Below are 16,595 nucleotides of genomic sequence, written 5' to 3'. Positions count from 1 at the left end.
AACTCTGTGGACAATTTAGAGGAGTGGCCCACAGACTATAGCAATGACACCTGTGTAATTAATCAGGGTGTGTGATAAAATGTTGGGTGTAAATGGTATGGAATAAAAGCTGAATATTGTCCTGGTTTCAGCCAAAACTGTTAATTGTGCACTGATGTTGTTTGTTGCTGACGAGAATGCCCCTGGGGCCAGGCTGTGCCACGCAGCAGGGAAGAGCCACTGGCTTTATGATGTGGTGTGACAGCAGGTTGTGGGGTAGAGCCAGAGCAGGTGGCCTGAATTGGGAAAGGAATTAGTCCATACCATGTGAAATTACACTGGAGGCTGTACATCTGTGGGGCTGCTGGGCATTGTGGCTGGTGGTTGGTGAAGACTTGCAATGCTGGTGGGATGTTGGTCAGCAGGCAGTTGTACTGTTAGCTGGGCATCAGTCATTGGGTGGTGAACAATTGCATTGCATATATATAGAGAGAGAGAGAGTTATCATTGCATATTTGTTTCCTTCTTTCCCCTTCTGTCTTAGTAAATAGCTTTTATCTAAATCCACAAGTTCTATTGTGTTTCCAGTGCTGACAAAGATACCTACTAGTGCTGCAGTGAACTATTGAAGCCCTCTTGCTTCAGATTTTTAAAGCACTTCACATTTTGTCACATCTTCATGTATTTAGAAGGATCTAGATGTATTACACTTGTCTCATTCTCTAGTGAGACAACTATTACCTGGAGGTGAATCGGTACTACCGTGTTCACTTCCTGGATGAATGGTACGTATTCTTCTGTCCTTGTTGCCCTCCCCTTGATTTCAAAGAGATTTCTATCAGTTGTATGTCACTATCACTGTGTTGCAAAGAATCCATCTCACTGCATTTTTTCTGTGCCATGCTTGTTGTTTTGCTGTCCTTGATAATAAAATGATAATGGCATTGCCCTATGACTATGGGATAAGTGAACCTGTTCAGTTTAGGTCCTTACTTTAGGTCCTTACTTCTGATTGGGCCAGGTTGCTAGAACCAAGCAGGTTATATCTATAGAAAAATTGTAAAAGTTGTCTTGACATCTTGTTTGTTTGGTTCTAATCTTTCTCTGAAGGGAACTCATTTCTGTTAAATAGCTGCATGCTCAAAGATGTCCCCACTCCAAATATTCCCACCACCTTAGGTGAAGATCTCTGTTGTAGATTCTTCCTAGGATCATTTTGTCAAGGATATATTTTGGGAGGATATCTTCTTACCTAAGAATTTGCCAGTTGATTCCTGCTTCTGTCATCATCCAGATGTTCAATTTCAGTATCCCAGTTCTACCCGTTAATAGAGAGGGAGTCCCTGATACAGGGTGATGCTTCGAGTTTTATTTTCTCTTGGTTCTTTTACTGCTGCCTTTCTTTAAAGCTGTTAAATACTACAGTACATAAAACCTGCTGGAGTTGTACGGCAGTGTCTTCTGCCCTCTCTCTGTAGTTGTATTTGCAAATAGAAAATTCTGTTGGCACGTGAAAATCAGTGAGTTTCCAGCTGTAGTGAGTTTTAGTTTAGCAGATTTCTACTGACAGATTGAACAAGATCCGTCTGTTTTTTCTAATTTAATACAAAAGAAATAAACAAGAAGCATGTTTCTTTTTCTTTATCTCTCTCATTACAGTGTTGTTTGTTAAGCAGCCACATTTTTCATGTTTCTAAGTTCAGATTTGTTTTTCTATTTAAGGATAGAGCAGATTCAGCCCAAGTTTGAAATCTGAGTTTTGTTAGAAAATCTCATTCACTAGAGATTTGAGGAAAAGGCATGTCTTGTAGTCTGCTGTGAATGTTATCAACACATTTGGTTTTGTTAGGATTTAGGGAATAATTCTGGTAGATGTTTATTGATGAAGATTTTTGGCTAGAGTTGTAAAGTTTGCTATTGAATGCGATACCATTACATGATTAATTTGGATTATTTAGATATTAATTCTTAATGGAGGAATGACTTACAAGAATGTGAGAGCAGGAGTGCCACATTAGAACTTGTCCAATTAAACTTACCATGCCAGTAAGCCAGAAACTGTGACAGATAAGCCATTTGGGCATTCTGTTACCAGAGCAATCCTTCATTTTTATCTTCTTTGGGAAGGGCATAAGTATGGGGAGTATTCAAAATTGAAGGTACTCAGATTTACAGGAGAGAACGTGGTCACATTTTTAGTGACATCTGAATTGGCTGACACATGCAAGTCGGTGAATTTGGAGTAAGTAAACCTTAGGAACAAAATTCATTGAATAAGAGTTTATTCAGAAACATTTGTTGTACTTCCATCTGTAATTATGCTGCCTCCAGACCTGTGTCAGAGTTTCCATATTCCACAGACCCAAACTTTCTAGTCAGGTGACAACTGCCAACACTAAACAGTGCCAATTAGTTTATACTGCTGTAGTCCTTCCTGGCATGATAGCAAGAACAGAAGCTTCTTTCACTGTTTCTACACCATCCTTTCCCCTTTTGAATCTAAGAAAAATGAAACATGATTAGCAAGTGGTATGGGATGACTTCTTGTAGATTAGAGATTTAGACAGAAAACTGTTAAATTGGAGACTGCTGTAGTAACAGCTAACTGAAATAGTGTTACTGCAGATAGATTTCTGATACTGGTTGAGAATTTTGTGTGTGGGTTATACAGAGTGTAATTATCTAGTAGTCACTTGTTAGTTCAAACAGTGTACAGGTCCAAATAACGTAGAATAGTATAGAAGTATTAATTTGCAGCAGTAAATTCTCACATTACTCTAGACTAATCTTGTCCTGTGACAATGTTAGTAATAACATTTCCAAATAAATATTGTGTCATTTGCTATTACAACTCGCTTTGGGCCGGTGCTTGATCTTTTGTATTTTATGTTTGTTACACTGATGTCCAGGCTTGGAACTGATAATTGTTTTACATAAGACACCAAGCTGAGCAGTACAGTCGGTGCACTGGAGGGAAGGGAAGCCATCCAGAGAGACCTGACAGGCTGGAGAAGTGGGCCCATGAAAACCTATTGAAGACCTCATGGTGGCCTTCCAGTGTTTGGAGGGGGTGTAGAAACAGGAGGGGGAACGGCTGTTTGTGAGGGTGGACAGTGATAGGACAAGGGGAATGGTTTTAAACTGAGACAGGGGAGGTTTAGGTTGGATATCAGGAGGAAGTTTTTCCCCCAGAGGTGGTGAGGCACTGGAACAGGTTGCCCAAGGAGGCTGTGGATGCCCCATCCCTGCAGGCATTCAAGGCCAGGCTGGATGTGGCTCTGGGCAGCCTGGTCTGCTGGTTGGTGACCTGCACACAGCAGGGGTTGGAACTGGATGAGCATTGTGCTCCTTTGCAACCCAGGCCATTCTGTGATTCCGTGGTATATGAACCTGGACCTCAAAAACAAACTGAGGAATTAAAACTTTATTTCAGAATCTAGTGTCACATGTGGAGAGATCCATCAAGAAAGGGAGAATGAGGGGCACCTTCCAGGCATTTTTCTTAATACCATTGGTCTGTTCCCAAATGTAGGGGCAGTTAGAAAGAAATTTAATGTGTACCATGGATATGCTTTCCTCCAGTGAAGGGTGATGCATTTGGATAATTCTGTTTGTTATAGGAAGTGTAGCTTAGAATAGAATGTCGTGGCTTATCCTTCCTATACCTAAAGGTGTCTTTGTCTCATAGTTAAGCACAAGGCTTAAAAAAATTATTAGTCTCCCTTTTGTACATATTTTTCACTTTTCATTGCAGAGACCACTTTTATGATGCTTGTGTTTTCATGAAAGCTTTCTTTTTCCACATGCCCTCTATTGTTAATGTTTTCCATTCCTTTCTGAACTTTATATTCCCCTGCTCTTTACATTTCAAAAACTTCTGCCTTTGAAGTTCAAACCCCAGAACTATGAATGGGATTATAAAGGAAGGTAGGGAGGGAGCAGGCAACAAAACAAGCAACAAAAAGGCAACAAAAATAGTGCACCTGAATAGAGGGCCTTTAGGAAGGAATGGTTGTGAGCATAAAAATTTACTTCTGGGAGTTTCCTAAGGTGTTCCTGATTGATGATCCAGGTTAAGCTGTAGCAGTGCTGATTGTTGACTTCCAGGTAACATCTGTGATACAGAAAGTTACACGTGAAAGGTCTTCGTGGTGGATTTGGCTTTGAATCTTTACTGAACAAGGGCCTTAGTGTGGCCTTGTGCTGAAGCTTTGTGGTGATTGCCAATGTAGTCTTTTTCTAAATAAGAGGTACACAAATACGAAGTCTTGACCTCTTGAGCTAGTTAGAAGTTCTTGAACATGTATCATCATCAGAAGGATGTTAATCCTATTAATGAGAGTTCTGGATGAATTCCATGCAGTTAATTGCACTGTGTGCAGTGTGTTTTTTCTGATTAATGAAATGTTGGATTGTATTCTTTGTTTCCACTGTCACTGTGTTCTTTTACTAGCTAATTCCATGAGATAATCCAGAACGGACTTCACTTGAAACAGACAAGTGCTTGCAGAAAGCAGAATTTGATCAAAATATACAGTTTATTTTTGCCTAGAATTGGTAGTACTGATAGTAGGGGTTTGCTACATGTGTCTTTCATCTCCAACACAGCTCCACCAGCAGTGAACTGTTATATAAAGGGTTGTGCGAAGGCTGGCATTTTGTTGTAAATAAATAATTTTTCTTTTTTATTAAAAAAAAAAGAAAAAGACGAGGCTTCACTTTGTGTTAATTGACATAGGATTTATTTCCGAACTGTTGGCATCTTAAACTGTGAAATCTTCCTTTTCCCTTTTGTTAGTGGAGTCAATATCGTGTTTGAATGTGATTTGACCCCTGAGTATGTCTGAAATGAAATTAGAAAAGAAAGAAAAAACATCTGACTCACTCTGGGCTGTGACTGTTTGTGACAGTTGAATTTAAATTAAATTTGTAGTTTTTCAAGCTTGATTTCTCTGTTGCCAGTGCATGCTTTCTCTATGCTTGCATCCATCGTTTACTTCTTGATAAACAGCTGTCACTGCTAAAAGGATTGTCTGGGCTTTTTTATTTTTTTGCTTATTTGGTAGAGATGCTGTCCAAATTGACATAAAATAAATGCTTAGGCTGCAAACAAATCTGATGTAGTAGCATGCTTCCCAGCAACATGGATTTGACTTCAAGGGTTTCCTTATTTCATAAGCAATCAAAAAATCATCTATTACTCTGCTGTAGCCTTAATTAGTACCATTTTTAGTGTCAGTCAAAACATCTTTTTGGAAATTTTTCTATTTGACCTGCTGAATTTTAGCTTGAAACTAATGCATAAATTTTAAAGTGTAAATTCACTTGAAGATCAGGGAGTCTGTAATTTACTAAATAGGAGAAGTTCTTTTAGCAAAATCCTTTCCTTTGGAACTAAACCTAAACAAATACTTACTAGTGTGGGAATATGGGCTTCCTATTGGTGAATACAACAGGAAATCTTCAGCTCTGAATTTCTGGGGGCTTTGTAAGACTGTTGTATTTTTTTCCATGAATGTGAATGTTTTATGAAGGTGATGGTAAGAAGGCAAACAAGGACTGTATGTAAATTAATCACTACAAAATTTGTCTCTGATAAAAGAGGATTTTTAAGCTTTCTAATGGTACACTAGCATGGGTAACACCAATTGCTATTTTAAATTTAATTGTGAACATGTTGAACCTGTGAATAAAGTGACATGAACTGTTATTCAAAGAATCACAGAATCATAGGGGTTAGAAGAGATCATCTAGTCCAACCTCCCTGCTAAAGCAGATTCCCTACAGTAGGCTGCATAGGAAAGCATCCAGGCAAGTTCTGAGCCTCTCCAGGGGAAGCATCACAACCTGTCTGGGGAGTTTGTTCCAGTGGTTTATCACCCTCAACATAAAGAAGTTTATATAATTAAAGGTATTATATTAATACCTTGTGTTCAGATGGAGCATCATGTGTTCTAGTTTGTGCCCATTGCCCCTTGTCCTGTTGCTGGGCACCACTGAAAAGAGCTGGTCCCATCTTGACAGCTAAGGAATTAAAAAAACAAAAACAAAACTCATCAAAGATGCTTCTGTTCTTTTTTTGGATTTGGATATGGATATGGAATGGATACAGATCTACAGACAATCAGTGTCTTGCTTTAAGCTACAGACGTTCTGATAGCTTGCTGGTCTTTCCTCTAGTTCCTCTTTATTTCTGAACCGACACCTGTGGGATTATTTCAGTGTTATCCTACTGATGTTTATAAAAAAGAAAGTGATGTTTTAGTGAGCTGAGAAATGGTGCAAATGGCTCTTTCTTTTCTGCTAGGTTTTCTCTCATTCCCTGTGGTAAACTAAGAATATTCTGCTATTCTTGGGCTGTTTGTTGTGTTCTCTTATAATTTCTTTAAATTTCTGTATGTTTTGGCAGGGGAAAGTCTTCTAGAACTATTAGTTTTGAACAATTTAAAGAAGCTCTTCAGGAACTCTCCAAGAAGCGATTTAAAGAAAAAAGTGATGAGGAAGCAATTCAAGAAATATATAAACTAATTGAAGGAAAAGCACCAATTATATCTGGAGTAACGGTATGTTACTGTTCTAATGGATGGATTATTTTAGCTGTCTTTTGTTCTATCCTAGCTTTATACTCACCTGCTTCCCTCTGCAATCCAAATCCAAGTCAATGTGTCTCTGAGCCTGGGGGCAACAGCTGTACTGAGCAGAGTGAAAACAAAGATTATGCAGTGTGTGATTATTGCGCTGTGGTGTGTATGGCACTGTCATTGCTTCTGCCGGGAGTTGCAGTACCACGTGGTGATCAGAAAAAATCAAGGAGAGCTCTACTCTGGTTGAAACACAAATGTTTATGAAGAGTGCTGTATCCAAATAAAAAAGTAAATTCAGAACCTTGTTAAACAGTTCTACATTGATGGTAGTTGATGGTGAAATACCAAGAAAAATTAAGTAAAAACAAAACAAAAACGACCTTAAAGTCAACCATGTTAATCCCAGAAAACCAGAAATCCAGAAATAATTATCATTTGGTCTAGTCTTTGGTTTCTTTGCTCTCTGTTTGTTTTGTTGTCTTTTTCTTTTTGGCATGTAAACTTTGATAAGTCTACTAACATTAATAAAATAACCTTTAAACCTGATGTACGTAGGTTTGGTTATCCTTCTAAATGTTCAGGTTGGACAAGCTTTTACTTTGTACTTGATTCAGTAGATATTGGATTGTTCACTATGGTCTTGAATAGTCCTTTCAGTCTAGTTCAGCTGCTCAAAGTTAGTTGTCTCCCTGAGTTTAGTCAGCAAATAATCTTTCCTGAAACTGATTTTGCACAAATGAGCAGTGAAAATGTCAAGTGGAGAAATCCCTTTTGAGTTGTATAGTTTGTTAGGTTTCTACAGGACTTCATCCTATTGCTCTTGTGCTCCATTTGAAATAAGGGGTAGTTTTGATACTTAATGATGGACCTTCTTTTTCTCCTTGGGTAGTTTTAATTCATCAGAATAACTTGTTTTTCTTTCAAGGGGTTCTCCTCTGAATTGTGCATATTTATTTCCTCTGAATGGTGAGGCCTAAATGAATATGCACTTCTGACTCCTTCGTTTTCTGCATTTCAGCACTTGGGTACTGAAGTCATAGAATGGTTTAGGCTGGAAGAGACCTTTAAGATCATCTAGTTCCAACCTCCCCTGCTACAGGCAGGGACGTCTCCCACAAGACTGGATTGCTCAAAGCTCCACCCAGGATGACCTTGAACACCTTCAGGAAGGGGGCATCCACAGGATCACTGGGCAACCTGTCCCACTGTCTCACCACTCACAGTAAAGAGCTTCTTCTTAATATCCAGTCTATATATACCCTCATCCAGTTTAAAGCCATTTCTCCTTGTCCTGTTGCAACGTGCCCTTATAGAAGGTTTCTCACTGGCTCTCCTGTAGCCCCCTTCAGGTACTAAAAGGTTGTTAGTAAGGTCCCCCTGGAGCCTTCTCTTGTCCAGGCTTAAGACCACCAATTCTCTCACCCTGTCCCTGTAGGGGAGCAGCACCAGCCCTCTGATCATATTTGTAGCCCTCCTCTAGACTCACTCCAAAAGCCTGATGTCTTGTGGACCTCAGAACTGGACACTACTCCAGAGAGGAGAGTAGAGGGACAGAATCACCTCCCTTAACCTGTTGGTTACACTTCTTTTGGTGCAACTGAGGATACAGTTAGCCTTCTGGGCTGCATATGCACATTGCTGGCTCATGTAGAATCTTTCATCAACTAACACCCCCAAATCTTTCTCCTCAGAGCTGCTCTCAAGTCATTCTCCACCCAGTGCATATTTGTGGTTGGGATTGCTCTAACTCAGGTGCAAGACCTTGCACTCGTTCTTGTTGAATTTCATGAGGTTGGCATGGTCACACCTCTCCAGTCTGTTCAGGTGCTTCTGGATGGCATCCCTTCCCTCTAAGAAGTCAACTGCACCGCTCAGCTTGATGTGCTCAGCAAACTTGCTGAGGGTGTACATGATCCCTATCCCCATGTTGCCCATAAAGATATTAAATAGCACTGGTTCCAGCACTAATCGCTGAAGAACACCGCTCACCTCTGGTCTCCATTTGGAAACTGAGGCAAATGGAGAGAGACTGTAAAGATGGCAAAGGCTTGTGACTTCTTAGAATCATGTGGATTTGCTGCACCTCCAGATTTCCAGTTTCGGAGTAGTTATGATGCCCTGAACAGTGGTGAGGGTGAACAATACCTGTCAGTGTCAGCTGATCCTGAATTTAGTGCTTGCAAAAAGGTGAAAAGACTAATAGCTACTTGCAGGCAGCGGAGATGCGTCTACTGAGGAGAATGTTAAACTGTAGAGTTACCATAACCTGAAGAAGCAAAGCCGTAAGAGTCAGAACAGGTGTGCCTGAGTAATAAACTTGACAGAGGATGGTCTCACTGTTCTGTAAATGAAGCAGAACTTGTGATATGTCTCAGATACCTGTGCAAGAAAGCACCTAGCATGGAGAGGAAGCAGGACAAATTATAAGTTCCCGCAGTTGCAGAACTGTGATGTCATTGGAGTTCTGGAAGCATAGTGGAAGCTCTTCTGACTAGAGTGTTATGAAGGATGAATGGAGGATCTTCAGAAAAGATGGTTGGGAAAAAGGGGAAGAGGACTTGTGCTCAATATGAAGCCGTAGCCTGACTGCATGGGGATCTGGCTTAGGTCAGATGACAAATGAGTAGAGTGCTTGTGTGTGAAGAGAACAGACCAACACAGGTGATGTTGTAGTAGGTGTGAACTACAGACCTACTCAAAAGCAGAGGAGAAAGACAAAACTTTCTTTAGGCAGCTGCAGAAACCCTCACAAGCCTATGCCTTGGCATTCAAAGTTGTCAGCCATGCCAAAATATCTGGGAGTAGGCAATCTAAAAGACTTATTCTAAAATGGAAAAAAAAAAAAAAAAAAAAAAAAAAATTGAGACAGTGATCAACCATTTGTGGAGATGCTCAGTTGAATATGCAGTGCACAACCAGAAAGAAGAATTAGTTAATAACACAGAATTATAGAATGTCTTAGGTGGGAAGGGATCTCAAAGATCATCTAATTCCAAAGCCTCTTGCATTGGACAGTTACTACCCGCTTGATCATATTGCCTGGGGAGCAGATGAACCTGACTTTGAACATGTCAGGGGATTGGCATTTACAGCTTTGCTGAGCAGTGTGTTCCAGTGCCTTACTGGTCTCTGAGAAGAGAACTTCCTCCCAGTATCTAGTTTAAGTGTCCCCTCTTTTAGTTTAAAACCATTTGCTCTTGTCCTATTACTGTAAGACCATCTAAAAAATCGGTCTCCCTCCTTTTTATGAGCTCCCTCTAAGTATTAGAAGGCTGCAATAAGATCTTCCCTAGAGTTGTCTTTTCCTCAGGCTGAACAAGTCCAGCTGCCTCAGCCTTTGTTCACTGGAGCTCCACTGCTCTGGTCATCTTTGTGGTCCTTCTCTGGTCCCACTCCAGCAGCTCCACATCTTGTGCTGGAGGCCCCAGCAATGTGTGTGGTATTCCAGATGGACTTTCAAAGGGCAGAGTAGGGGGAGGACAATTTCCTCCCTTGTCCTGTTAGCCCTCCTATTTTGCTGCGGTCCAGGATACAGTGAGCCTTCTGGCCTGTGACCGCACACTGCTGGCATATGTTCAACAGGAATTCCAAGCCCTTCTCTGTGGGGCTGCTCCCAGTGACTTTTCCTGAACGCGTCTGGGATTGCCCCAGCTCAGGTGCAGCACCTTTCACTTGACCTTGTTGAACCTCATTCAGTTTTCACGTGGGACCACTTTTTAAGCTTGTTCAGCTCCCATTGGATCGCATCCCTTCCTTCTGTTGTGTCAACTGCATAACTTATCTTGGTGTCATCAGCAAGCCTAGTGAGGGCATACTGCTCGATTCTACTACCTGTGTTTTTGATAAAGATGTTGAAAACTCCCGCTCCCAAGATGGACCCCTGTGGGACATGACTTGGCACTTGCCTCCACCTGAACATAGATTTGTTGAAAAACACTCTGGCTGCAACTCTCCAACCACTTATTTAAGAATGAATGTGGAGGTTATGACTGAGCTCACACAAAGAAAGGAAGTATACAGAAGGTGGAAGGAGGGAGAGGCTATATGGTATTGTATTATGTATATGGATTATGTATTGGGAACATGATGAAGTAGGGCAAAGTTCAGCTGGAGCTGAGGCTGCAAAGAGCGCTGAAGAGCAAATAAGAACTTTCTGTTAAGTGTGTCATTAGCAAAAGTAAGAGCATGTGTTGATTGGTGGGGATGGGGATCTAGTGACAAGGGACATGGAAAAGATGGAGATGCTCAACGCTTTTTTTTTGCCTCAGTTTTGACTGGTAGGGCCTAACCTTTGGGGTTCATGGGTCCCTGGCTTGAAATAGTAACCACAGTAGAAGAAGATGGAATTAGGAATCGGTTCAGCAATTAGACCTTAAAAGTCTGTCAGACAAGATGGGTTACATACAAGGGTGCTGGAGGAGGTGGCCAGTGTCATTGCAGAGCTGCTGTCCGCTGTCTTCTAAAGGCCATGGCAACTGGAGAGGTTCATGGTAACTGGGAAAAGGCAAATATCACATACATCCTTAGAGAGGGCTAGTAGGTGACTGTATCCAAGTACCTACAGGCCAGTCACCATAACTTCAGTCCCTGTGGAGGCTATGAAGCAAGTTATCTCAAAAGCACTTTCTAAACATGCAAAGGGCAAGGAAAGGGTTTGGAGCAGCTGGTGCAGCAAGGCCGTTCTTTCTAAGGGCAAAGAAGTGGCAGATCTAATAAATGCTGTGGACAGGGAGTATAGTATACTTTGATGTCAGTAAGACCTCAGAGCCAGCTCGTTATCACCAAACTGGGGAGGTACGGACTAGATAAAGTGGCCCTAAAATGAGCAGGGAAATAGGTGGTCTGTTGGGCTTGGAGATGCAGTCAGTAGTGCCAAGTCCAGCTGTCAGCCAGCAGCAGCTTGTGGTGTCTCTCCAGGCAGATGGATGGGACAGAGTGTTCTCTTGGCAAGTTTGTGAAAGACTCCAAATTGGGAGGAGTGGTTAATATGCTAGGGGTCAGTGACTCCATTCAGTGGAACCTTGGCAGGCTGTAGAAACAGGCTGATGGTAAGCCTCATGAAGTTCAGCATAAGTAAAAGCAATTTCCTTGGCCTGCAATGAATTAATCCTATGTAAGACAGTAGCCCAGGGGTCCACAGGTCTTGAAGCAGCTTTTCAGGAGAGGATCTTGTGGCCATGATGTTGAGCAGGAGTTAGCAACAGTCCTTGTATCAAGTGAACTTGTGCAGCAAGAAAGGGTCTTTCCCATCCAGGCTGCCTGAGCAAGAGGCAGCTGATCCATTGAAATGATGCTGCCCTTTTATTTGGCAGCTGTGAGACTGTATCTCAAGTGATGCATCCAGTCTGGGACTCCCTGGTGCAAGAAAGAGATTGATACATTGGAACAAGCCCAGTGCAGAGCCACCACGATGCTCGGGCTGGAGCCTGTAATGCACGAGGAGAAGTGGAGAGAACTTGGCATGTTCGGCTTGGAGAAGGCTAAGGGGAGCTGATATTTCTGTCTCTAGCCACATGACTGGAGGGTGTACATTCTGACTTGATCTTCTTAAAGTTAGATGTGGTGGTTGTTTTTACCCCAGACATGGCCAAATACTGAAGTAAGTTTCATGGAGAGCTTGTGGAATCTGCATCCTTGAAGGTGTTCAGAGCTTGACTGGATAAGTTTCTGAGCAAGCTCATTAAAGCCTTGCTGCGAGTGAGAGTTTGCACTGGATACAAGCTCATATGTATGCAAGTGTTCCTTCCAACCTAAATCTTTCTGTGAATTGATGAATCTAAATAAATCAAGATCCTGGACCGCATTGTAAGAAATCTGATAATGATTAGCCTGTGGGCATGGAACAGGCTATCTGAGCAGATAGCTTGCCTTTCAACTTTTTTTTTTTCTCCCCTGAGGTCTCTTTTTGTCTAAAGCATTAACTGTTCTATAGTTAGACATGAGTAACTTTTATATTTAGAGAAGGGAAAGCGTGTGCCTGCTACTACTGAACTGTTAAGTAGAGTTTCTGAAAGTGGTCATCACTGTCAGTGAGCTGCATGTGATTATAGATTTATTGTTATTATCAGTTGATTTCTTTATTGCGCTTACATCTAATCTGAACATCTGAAAAGCCGTTGCTAAAGAAAACTGTAGCAACACCATGGTACAAAGTATGTAGGTCTTGAAATGCTTGAGAGCTGGAGTCTAGAGCTAGTACTACTGGGGAGGAGAAGAAAGGGTCATTTTTAAATACTGAATGTGCAACACATGATCTACCCCTTTTAACTAGGCATTACGCCGCCTTCCATTGATGGTGTTAGGTCAGAGTACTGTTGGACTTAATGATCTGAAATTGTTCCTGGAAGCGGTACCACATGCAAGGGACGTCCGGTGATGAGTTAGTTATCGCGTTCTTTTTGCGTGCTGAGAGGAAGAAGCATCCATGAAATCTAGCTTTTTCTTTCAAGTTTGATGTGTTCATGAAAACAGGGAAGGAAAAGAAAATTGGAAAAACATTGGAAAAAAAATAAAACAACAAAAAACGACAGCAAAAAACCACCTTCCCTTTGAAAAGTTTTTTTTCTTGGTTGTCATTCTTTACAAAGTGTCTGGATGTTACCAGCAAATAAATAATACAGTGACTGAACTGTAGTAGTTTCTGAGCAAGCTCTCAGAAACTTTCTTTTGAGCTTTGCTGTTAGTAAGGGCTTCCATTGCATCCAGTCTCAAATGCAGTTTTCTTCTAACCTAGGTCATTTTGTGTTTTATGATTTTAAGCTGCAAAAACGTCCAGTGACATAGAATCCCTGAACCTCTCTGTGCAAGGTGTTTCTAGGCTTAGCCTTCACTAGTGGTGAAGAATTTTTTTCCACGTGGAAAAAATTCCCATCTAGTTATAATTTCCCATGTTCGAAATTACGACAGTTATCTATTCTTTTCCCTTTTTTAAAAAGATATTTTTCTTTTTTCCTACTGTGTATTTTTAAACTGGTCCCACTGTGCACTTTTAAACTGTTTATTCTGTAACTCCACTGTTGAAAACAGCAGAAGGGTTATTCCTTCCTTCCCACCCACTACAGCTGAACAAGCCCTCTTCCTTGAGCTCTTCCCTGTATGGCACAGACTCCAAGTTCCTCGCTGTTTTATCAGCCCTTCTCTGCAAGGTGGGAAAGAGTAGTGAATTGCTAACAAAAGCTATGCAATCATTTTAAACCACTGAATCAATTAGTGTAAAGACAATTCCTTTTTACTTTCTATAGCTTCTGCTGAGACAATGGCCTGTTATCTTCTCAGTGTGACTGTAGTGTGAGGGGAGACTCAGTTGAAAGGGATGGGGAACGGTTATGCATGCCATTCCTGACTCATCTGGGATGCTTCCACCAATTTGGAGATACAGTTAAAAAGCAGCTTTCCAGGAAAATACCTGTAAAAATACAGGTTGCACTGCAGGCTTGTGTTAATGAAAACAGTTATGTGAGTGAATGGAAGAATGGTCGGTCTTGGAGAACAAAAGTGTTGATATTTTGGGAGGTATGCTGGCAGGTTTGCTTGATGTTCCAACAGTTTACACATTCATTATACTTAAGTTTGTTGTGCAAAATAAAACATTTTTTCGTAATGAGAGTTTTAAAAAGAAGAAGTGAGATGTTTATGTACACGTGTATCTTTTGTGGTATGCCTACTTTGTGGTGAACTCCATGTGCAGACAGAGCAGAAGAAAAATGAAGGCTTTTGTCAGCTCACAAAATGGAAAAAGAGAAGTTGCTCCAAGTAGTTTACTGCCTCTAGAAAAGTATAGCTAGATTATGTAACTTACTGTAGATAGTAAGTAGTTCCAGCAGTTGGTGATCAGGAGTAGAATTGCTATGTGATGAGACAGAATCATTTGTCTGTGAATCCCAGTGGAAAAGAAGGTGCTCAGGTGGAAATTGTCCTCATTCAGCTCTTTGTGCTGGTCACAGTATTTTTTGTATTTCTCCCACTGACAATGGTCAGCTTCTCTTCCCCTATTTCCCTCACTCCCTTTATTTTCTTTGTCTTGCAATACCCAACTGGAATTAGTAATGAAAATAGGTTTTACATTTTTTCCCCCTTTGGTTGCCAGCTTAGTCTCTGTAGAGTTTTTGGAGGTGCTGGTTGATTTTATCACAGAATCATGGAATCATAGGTTTGGGTTGGAAAGGACCATTAAGATCATCTAGCTCCAACCCCCCTGCTATAGGCAGAGGACACCTGCCACTAGACCAGGTTGCTCAAAACTCCATCCAGGATGACCTTGAGCACCTTCAGAGTGGGGACATCCACAGGATCTCTGGGCAACCTGTCCCAGTGTCTCAGTACCTTCGCAGTAAAGAGTTTCTCCCATATATCTAGTCTAAATATACCCTCATCCAGTTTAAAGCCATTTCCCCCTATGCAACATGGCCTTACAGAAAGTTCCTTTCCAGCTTTCCTCTGTGCCCCCTTCAGATACTGGAGGGTTGTTGTAAGGTCCCCCTGGAGCCTTCTCTTGTCCAGGCTCAGGACCACCAATTCTCTCACCCTGTCCCTATAGGGGAGCAGCTCCAGCCCTCCAATGATCTTCATGGCCCTTGTTTAGATCTACCTCAAGTGCTGGATGCCCTCTTGTGTTGGGAGCCCCAGAACTGGATGCAGTACTCCAGGTGGGGTCTCATGAGAGAAGAGTAGAGGTGCAGTCACCTCCCTCAACCTGCTGGTCATGCTTTTGTTCCTGCAAACAAATGGAAGGTGTGCACACTGAGTTCATAAAGGCCATTCATGATAAAAATGATAGTAAAAAGAGAAACATTTTATACTGTGTGTGTTCTACTCCATATTTACAGAGGCAAAGTCGATTTTGAAAATAAAAAAGCAGGATGCTTAGTTGAGCCCTGCCCTTCTGTTTAATGTTTTTGTGACCCAAAGGAGAAGGAATGTTTTGCTTTTAGTATAAGCATTCGTCATCAGGAACACAAAAGGAGAACAGAAGGGAGAAGCAAGGTGAATAGCATAGCTTTATTATGGCAGTTTATTATCTCTGATTTTCACATTTAATTTAGGAAAGACTTCAGGAATTACTCATTCAAAAGCAACTTGGAGAAAGTCTTCATACTTCACAGCAATTGCTCTTATGCTTGTTTAATGCATTGTAACTCCTCTGATATAGGAAGCCTTCTGATCCATCTTGGGCTGAAAGAGCACATGATGTGGCATCACTTGCTGTTGCTCTGGATTTGTGATTTTGCTTTTTCTGGGGCTTTAGGTTTTAACCTTTCTCTTTTTTTTCTGGACAAAAACAGTTTCTTTTTCTTCCGTGGTGTCAGTGAACCTTTTATTTAGAGTTCTGACATTTTTTTTTCTTCTCACACGTGCACGTGTCAGTATTTTAAAATGTCAGTGAATACATATGAATACAAAGGTCAGAACCATTGTCCCAGCATGATTTTTTTTCTTTTAAGATTTGTCATAGGGGTGCTAAAGCATAGAGCTGTTTTGTCGCCTTTCTATAATTGACTGTATTGCTGAACATTGAGAAAGTGCTTGACTTGCAGGTGAAGAACAAATTATAACAGAACGTTTTCATGTCTCAGAGCTAGTCTACGAAACAGCATTATGAAGGAGACAATCTTACAGAAGTGTGTTCATTTGTTGTTTTTTTGTTTTTTGTTTTTTTTTTTCTAATAATCTCCAGTGGGCAGATTATCCTGCATGTTCAATTTACTAATACTTTGAGGAAAGTAGAGCAAATTCTTTGTTGGGCACCGGGCCGGGAGTTTTTATCTTGCTACTCATGTTGTCTCAGCTTATACATTCTATTGCATTTTCATTTTACCTGGCTGAGCTGCTTAACACAGTTACTGATCACAACATAATTTTTTTCCTACTTAGCTCAGCTGTGAATATGGGTTTTCTGGTTATAAGTTGCTAGCAGGCCAATATGTGTGAGAAAGCTGTATGTTTTCTTGCAATACTTCTTCATAGGCGTAGTCTTATTCTCTGTTTTCAATACAGAAAAATGGCTACAGCTGCAAATAGTGCACTCAGACTACC

At 41.0% G+C, this 16,595-nt stretch overlaps 1 protein-coding gene across 4 annotated transcripts in view; it reads left to right on the top strand.

Moving 5' to 3' along the window:
* LOC125691400 (tubulin polymerization promoting protein) overlaps window positions 1-16,595 on the top strand; it is a 75,806-nt gene that overhangs the window by 48,589 nt on the left and 10,622 nt on the right. For all 4 annotated transcript variants that reach the window (XM_048940742.1, XM_048940743.1, XM_048940739.1 and 1 more), the window contains one exon: window positions 6,389-6,542. In XM_048940742.1, the coding sequence (XP_048796699.1) occupies window positions 6,389-6,542 (154 nt within the window). The remainder of the gene's footprint in view (window positions 1-6,388; window positions 6,543-16,595) is intronic.

This window comes from Lagopus muta, chromosome 3 (genome assembly GCF_023343835.1).
Source record: "Lagopus muta isolate bLagMut1 chromosome 3, bLagMut1 primary, whole genome shotgun sequence".
Lineage (NCBI taxonomy): Eukaryota > Metazoa > Chordata > Aves > Galliformes > Phasianidae > Lagopus > Lagopus muta.
Note: the sequence above shows the minus strand (reverse complement) of the source record. Positions and strands in the feature narration are given on the sequence as shown.